This window comes from Asparagus officinalis, chromosome 4 (assembly GCF_001876935.1).
Source record: "Asparagus officinalis chromosome 4, Aspof.V1, whole genome shotgun sequence".
NCBI lineage: Eukaryota > Viridiplantae > Streptophyta > Magnoliopsida > Asparagales > Asparagaceae > Asparagus > Asparagus officinalis.
The window spans coordinates 123,134,931-123,142,687 of NC_033797.1; the positions used below are offsets into that span (position 1 = coordinate 123,134,931).

General features: G+C 33.4%; 1 protein-coding gene across 1 annotated transcript in view; it reads right to left on the minus strand.

Moving 5' to 3' along the window:
* Window positions 517–7,757, minus strand: part of LOC109838068 (hydroxymethylglutaryl-CoA synthase-like) — a 9,929-nt gene continuing 2,688 nt past the window's right edge. Inside the window, exons 4-12 of the mRNA XM_020406531.1 lie at window positions 6,636–6,779; window positions 6,177–6,335; window positions 5,811–5,884; window positions 5,645–5,720; window positions 5,479–5,534; window positions 3,488–3,575; window positions 3,262–3,402; window positions 3,028–3,177; window positions 517–901 (exon numbers count right to left, since the gene is read on the minus strand). Coding sequence (XP_020262120.1) covers window positions 689–901; window positions 3,028–3,177; window positions 3,262–3,402; window positions 3,488–3,575; window positions 5,479–5,534; window positions 5,645–5,720; window positions 5,811–5,884; window positions 6,177–6,335; window positions 6,636–6,779 — 1,101 coding nt within the window. The 3' untranslated portion in view covers window positions 517–688. The remainder of the gene's footprint in view (window positions 902–3,027; window positions 3,178–3,261; window positions 3,403–3,487; window positions 3,576–5,478; window positions 5,535–5,644; window positions 5,721–5,810; window positions 5,885–6,176; window positions 6,336–6,635; window positions 6,780–7,757) is intronic.

Genomic DNA, 7,757 nt, shown 5'->3' on the forward strand with positions numbered 1-7,757 from the left:
TCCCCCGTGGTAAAAGGAAGGCGCCAACAAATGCAGTGGATGCGAATCAAATATTCTAACTACAACCACAACAGCAACTGTAGCAGCAAACGTCGCAATAGTCGCAGCCTCAGTGGTAACAGCGACGCCAGAGGCAACAGAAAGCTTAGAAAGTACATATTTTTTCCAAAAGAATCAATTTTTTATATTACTTTTTTAATATTCGATACATATTTAGAAAAATAAATGTAAAATTTAAAAGTTCAATTTTATTTCAAAATTTTTTAAGAAACATGTTTTTTTAAATGCAAAATATGAAATCTAAAATATAATGTAAAAAATAAAAATTTCCTCAAAAAATTAAAGAATTATTGTGCTTATATACATTACGAAAAATCTTAATTTCTCAACAGCTAATTATTCGCTTGCTCACACAAATGCAACATCCAATTCGTTGTCAATACCTCCCATCAAAGGGATTCTCTTACCGAGGAATCGATACTGGTAACAGATAACCAACATAATAACCAACAGAACTAAGAAAAATGAACTAGAACCAACTTTAGTAACTAATCAAACAAGTAACATACATCACAACTTAAATTAAAAACACAAACACTTAGAAGACACGAAATCAGGGCACATCAACCCCCACATTCACATTAAAAGCTAACATATCGAGATTATTTCAAACCCATGCCAAGTTGCATCAGTGGCCATTGACCATTGTGCCGTTGGTGGCTGAGATCGATTTGCTAGCTGAACCCTTCTTAGCATAGAACCTTCGGTACATAGAGTCAACGTGGGTGAGATAGAATGCTCCGGGAGACAGTAAACTTGTGTCTTTTCTCGTGACGAAATCCTTGGCTCCATATCGGTGCTCCATCAGCTTCATCGTTTCAACAAACTTTTCTGGTGGAAACTGGGAGGGAAAAAACACAACCAAAAATATGAAATATTACAACAATAAGATGAGAACATTACAACTTAGATATTCGGTCATTCATAAACGACAACCACAATCAAATAAGTTGGGGTCAGAACAAATTGTTATTGATTAGTGTGAAACAGTACTGTTAATCAAGCAACAAAATTAAGATATGTAAGTTCATGATAAATTTTTGAATGTCTTTTTACATCTATTTCTATGCTGCCACCAGCTCTTTTCTATAAGCAAGAAATTACATCCGATGATCGTAGGAAACCTGGCAGAAGAACAAGAAGGAACCTTTTTTTCATGGTAGAAAGTTTATAATGAGGACCTCCGGTCAAATTTAAGCTCACTGGCCAAAGATACATGCACCCAAGTGCATGTGCAGCAGGGGAATTGAGTTTCTAGACATAGATATCATTTTAGCACAATAAAATGTGCTTGTTCTTAAAAATATCCTTCTGTAATAAGCATTTTGTGGAATTTCCAAAGCAAACTCTGTCCCAAGCCTTCTAGTACAGAATAATTTGTTAACATCACCAACTGCTAACGACTCTGACACCCATCCTCGATAGCAAATAATAACAATAATAATAATAATAATTTTGAACTTTAAACCATCTCTTGAATGCCCAAAAGTTTCCTACACACTAACTGTAGTAAGGATGTTCTGGTATCCCAACTGACTAAAACATGGTCATATAACCCAACTGTGGGGTTGTTCACTTCATTGATTTAGTGAATTGCAGAGAAAATTATCGGTGATTTAATTTTAATGTTTATCTAATCTGTTTTCATTTTTAGGGTAAATAGCTTAAAGGCCTCCTGTATCCTCCACATTGACTGGTAATAGAAGAGATACAAACAAGAGTAAAATCCTTTTCCAGTCATGGCATCAAGGACACAGCGGATATAGCTACTAGCATACTACCTTATTTCTATTGTTATTATTATTATATTTGTTTAATAAATTCTAATATGTAGTATCCAATCTAATATGGGTTCATCTTGAATACATTTACTGCCACGTTACATTAGATACAACAAAGGAACAAAGGAACCACCAAGAAAAAGAGTTCAACAGTTAATTTCAGTCATTTCTTACATTAAACTAGGAAAATATACAAAACTCTTACCCTATACTTTATCAAGATTTAATTGTAACAATGGTGTAACATATAAGCACAAGTAAGTATCCTAAACATTGAAGATATTTCGGAAAATATACCATCATGCATGTCATATCTATATTTTAAAATAGTGAATACTAGACATCCACATTCTCAATAAAACAAAAAGAAAAAGAAAACAGGCAATATGATCATTTAAATTTACATAATAAAAAATATAACCATTTATGTTGAACATATGGAAGAGCCCACAGTCACAAATTCGCAACTCCTAAATAATCAGTGAGAATAATAAGTTAACTTCTGCTACGTTTTGGAGCCAGAAACTATTTTGCGATAGTTTTGCTAATGTATGTAGTCATTATGAAACTACTGCAATAAAGTTATTAAGCTTTTGCCTGTAATGATATATGGCTGCTAGTTATTAGAGTGGGAGACACATGGTTATTAGGCACAGACGTTAATCCCAGAACAGAATAAATTAATTTTGTTGAAAGTTGCATAGCAGTGAATATTTTGCAAATTTTTACAAATGAAATTAAAAATCAATGTGTTACAACTTACAACTGTCCATTTCACCTGTTTGTGAAATTTGTTACTATGGTCAAGGGTGCAGTCCACATACATGGTTTTCCAACAACTTTGGGCAGCAAGTTTAAATTTTTATCTTCTAAATCCTAATAGTGAGATAAAAGATGTATTCTTCATTTCTTCTTTATTTTAAAACACTGTTCAAACCAAAACTACATTTATCCGCAGAAAAAAGGTCTCATATATCATACAAACAAAATTTACCATTTTCCCTTTAATTCTAACAGAATTCCTCTTTGATTTCTAAGGTTCTGCAAAAGTTATCAACTGAAACATCAATTCATTGATAAAGTGAATCTAATTCCAGTAACGTAGTTAAGTTTTTTAAAACATCACATATAATTTTTTGAGAAACTTTTAACTGGCTCACTTGCAAAAAGGTAACAGGAGACATACCACATGTCTAGAGTCTAGCTTCCCATCGACATTCATCACACTAGCAATATTTGATACAGTGAAGGGATGCCGACCATCTTGGATCTTAAATGAGAACATTGTAGAAGATAAACCGCTACCATACGAGAACATAACGATCCGCTGACCAACCTGATGATCATGAAAGCTATTAGTATTTGAGGAGAAACTTTTAATTTAGAAAAAATGTCACATAAAAATAAATAAGAGATTCACCAGAGTGCTATGCTTATTGTGAAGAACAGATACAAAGGCTGCATAGAGCGATGCAGTATACATGTTTCCAACTTGTTTTGGTACCAAAGTAGTCGGTTGAACCTTCTCATCATACAAGTTCTTTGCAACTTTTTGAGAAGCCTGTGCATTAGATTTGATGGATCAATAACTGAAACAAATTTCCCATGAGAAAATGAGTGGAAAACTACATTATTTAATGAATAACCTTTTCAAGGTCACGATTCTGATAGCTTTCATCACCAGACAAGGACGAAAATGGCTCTAATGTTTCTCTTGCTTCCTTCGCAACAGAGCTTATGGAAATAATAAAAAAGGTAGAGCAAAAACGTTTCAGTCTTTGTAGTGAACATCCGATAGAAGAGCTTGCATCAAGAATCGAGAGAACTAAAAGGATTATAACTTGGCTCATAGGAAAATCTAAAACAAATCCTTTAGAAGTAATATAAATTTAAAAAAATATGTTCTGCTCTGATTATAATTTATATTATATATTATAATATATAATATATATTACATTTAAAAAAATTAGTACTGCTCTGAAAACAAAAGGTCAGGCACACATAGTAGTTGCATTCAAATGTATATATCACATAAATTATCCTCTAACTAGATAAAGGCTTTCCAAAAAGCACAATTTTGCTACCAATACTTATAGAAATGAAGTGGGCAAATATACTTTCTCAATGCTGACATTTATCAGCAAGTCGTATACTGATAACATTAGACTAAATAAACTGTAAGTTTTCATCACTCAAAACACTCACGGATAACTAACTGCAGATTATCTAAACATTTTATACACAAAAAAATGATGGGCGGTGTTTAGTGGGTCCCAATTAAAGAAGATTCAGGCAAGGAAAGAGGAGATGTAACAAGGATAAACTGCGTTGAATTGCTGAGAAAACATAAATTGTGAACTTAAGGATTGTAAACCACCACACACATACAGAAGAATAGAAATTTAGGGTATTATAATACTTTAGGTCTGCAATATGGACTTGATTATGAAATGATATATACCAAAAAAAAGATCTTCTTGAAATGCTCAACCAAAAAATTAACATTGTGGTGATGTCACGGTTTCTTTTAACTGAAAACATGTACCATGCCTTTCCTCCAACAACGGTGTGAAACAAGTACAAACTCAGGTTTCTGTAGTTATGATAGTGTATATAGTATCACTTTCATAAGAACTTGGTGAAGGGCAGTATGTGCGTTACTATCACATGCAATGATTGTTCCGGACTTGCAGTGTGAAATCTGTAAATAGAATTAGCTTTCTATCCCAAACACAGGAAAGAACTGGTACCTATGTGATATGTACATTTTCAGCTATTTGTCACAAAAACGACAAGGTATAATTTATGTACAACAGTGCAAGTGAACTATTCAGTGCATATCAGAACTATACAGGGACAATTTGGATGTGTTCGCCATGGAAATTTGTGGAAGTTGTGGAAGGATTTATGAGATAAATTCATGTGATAAACAGGTTTGCTTCAGGTAAATGGGGGAAAAAGTTCATGCCACACTTAAAAGTTCATACAACAACTAATGAAAAATATGTGGAGCTATATAAAAAGTGGCAGCATATAAACATATGATTAACTAGTCAAAGGGGAAAGTGAGAAAGGAGTCCTTAGATTGTTATATTTCACTTCACATAATATATGACCAGACTATGGTAACTTCATGTCAAAGATAAGTTTATAGCATGATAAACTTTGCAGCTTCACGGGTTTACCGTTGCAGGCCACCAAGTGCTAGTTAGATTTTTATATGCATTACTTGCTCTGCAGAAAAACGTTAATGCTCCGTGATTGTTCAGATAAAACATATTCTCATGTCATACGATCTCGAGTTTTTTTCTTCGTTCAAAGAAGCATATAAAGAACATAATCTGTCACTCTTCTGTATACACTCATCCTGAGAAGTTCTTAAATTAATATATAAAGATCTATCTACCAACAAAAACTAGTTATCTCCTTTCTAAACTAAACACACTGGTTTATCGCACTCCAAATGGCTAAATGAATCAATTAGAGTTAAATTGATCTTCTGAAATTCTAACCTAGAAAGTCTTTGTTAAAGACAATGAGAATCGCGGAGCCCACATTGAGACAATGTCATGAGTTAAAAACATTGACAAATTACTCAAAACTGATATTATGCACACTAAACGTAAGATGTAAGCACCTGGAATTACGCAAGAAGTCATTGAAGTATAACCGAGCAAAACTTTTCTGCACGAGCTGCATAACAATGAATAAGAAATATTAACATCAGATTATTCATTTAGTGTATCAAATCACATATGCTAAAGTGTATTCAACAGAGGGTTGACCTATAATCATTTGCATACCTTGTTGTAAGGAGAATGAAATACAAAATAATCTGCATCAGTTATTGAAAACTGTTTTCCCTCAAATTTCTCGTACCTAATAACATGAATAAATTATTAGTAGCATGATGGTAAAGAAACGGCTACGCTAAAACAAGACATCAGATAAATGTTGATTAACACTTACTTGCTACGAAAATGTTTATAGCATAAGTCAACCGCCATGAGATAGCATGTTTGTGATAGCTTCCCATCAACAACCTATCAAAAAAGTTATAATGGATATAGAAGCTAGATAACTACAAAGAAGTTGAGAAAAGTCACAAGAATTCACTTCCAACAATAATATTGAAGACCCAAGAAATGGACTTTCCCTATCTTGTTCTCTCAAAACATTAGGGCCTAGTTGTTTGATCCTATGAGTCAGACACTTCCAGTCACAAGAGTGGCTGTAGCTTGTCCGCAGTGATAAATTATTTCACTAATCTTTTCCATACTTCAGACAAAGATTTTTCCCAGGAAAAAGGAAAAAAAATAGGATGAAGAAACAAACCGGATATTCACTTGCTAGATCGGGCTTGTAAAAATCATAAACATGAGACATGTGCGTCCCTCTGTATTTGCTCTCGAAAGCAATTGGTGCATTTGGCCCAATCAACATTGCAATAGCAGCTGCACCACCAGTCGGCCGAGCTGGGCCTTCTGCATAAACCTAGTACAGAAGAACAAGTTATATCATTCATGGACTGCAATAAGAAAAATGCATGAAAAATAAAACAAAATATCTAACAATCAAATATTCAAGGAGTGATGGAAGAGGGCAATGTCTTAATTGTACTTCTGATCCACGACTTTTGTATACATTTAGGACATTTCAATCATTAATAGCAAGCTAGGAAATTTATTTCGCTGTAATGTAGCCAGAGTAGTTGATTTAGGATAGCCAAGAATTGCAAGTTCAATCAATGAAAAAGAACCACGGCACCAGCTGGGGAAGGTTTTGATATGATACCGCACTGTCTGTACAAACGACGAGACCATAACGTCCATCCCACGAGTTACTCTCCACCCAATTTACACAGTTGAACAACGCAGCTGTTCCTCCATAGCATGCATTTGTTGAATCAACTCCTTCAATATCGGTATTGCCACTTTCCTGTATATTCACGTAAAAGGTGGCTCAAACCATAGACTAGTAAAAGAAGATGACTAGTATGTAAAATACAGCTATATGTTTATCCCTCCTTTATGCAATAAACAGAAATTGACGGTAATCCTAAAGGCAGAAAAAATCAACATGAGTCATCTAGAAAACTGACATGTGTCCACCTTATGCAATCAAAAGGTGACATATGGACTTGTAATATTACATTCACTTAAGAATCCTCATCAAATCAAAACTATCCATAATTAGAAAATTCTAATTATAATCAAATATTTGGTAATCCTAATCAAGTAATAAGTATTCATTAAAAATATATAGTTTCCGTTACTATTAGCCCTACATCTCAAAAAATTGTCATGTGTCCTTCAAATTTTTAAAGGCTAAATTTCACTAAGCCTCCAATAAATTTGAGCATGTTGCAACCCCCAAAAAAATTTGAAACTCTCACTAAACACCCAATAATAAAATTTTCTTTATATTACATATAAAAAGAGACTGGTGTTTTACCATTAACCTCACATCAAAAAAAACAAAATATCCACGTGACCTTCCTTAATTCTTTAAAGGGTAAATTTCACTAAACCTTCAATAAGTTGGTTTGGCAATAAGCATCCAAAAGTTATGAAACCCCCGGGCCTCAGTAAGTTAGGGTGCTTTCAGAAAACCCCCTAAAATTTTTGATTTTTCGCACTTAAACCCTCATAATGACGTTACTCCATAATATTATACTAACAAGCATTATCCCTCAAGGCCAATATATACCTCTCAAATCATTCCTATTTGTATATTAACCTCTAAAATTACAAACAGTCATTTAATAATATAAAAATTACAAATAGATCTCTAAAAATATGAAATTACAAACAACACTCTCTAAATTCAAAAAATTATAGACAACCCTTGAAAATTTTGGAAACTACAAACAGATATCCGAAAAATATAAAAATTGCAAACAACATCCTTATAGAC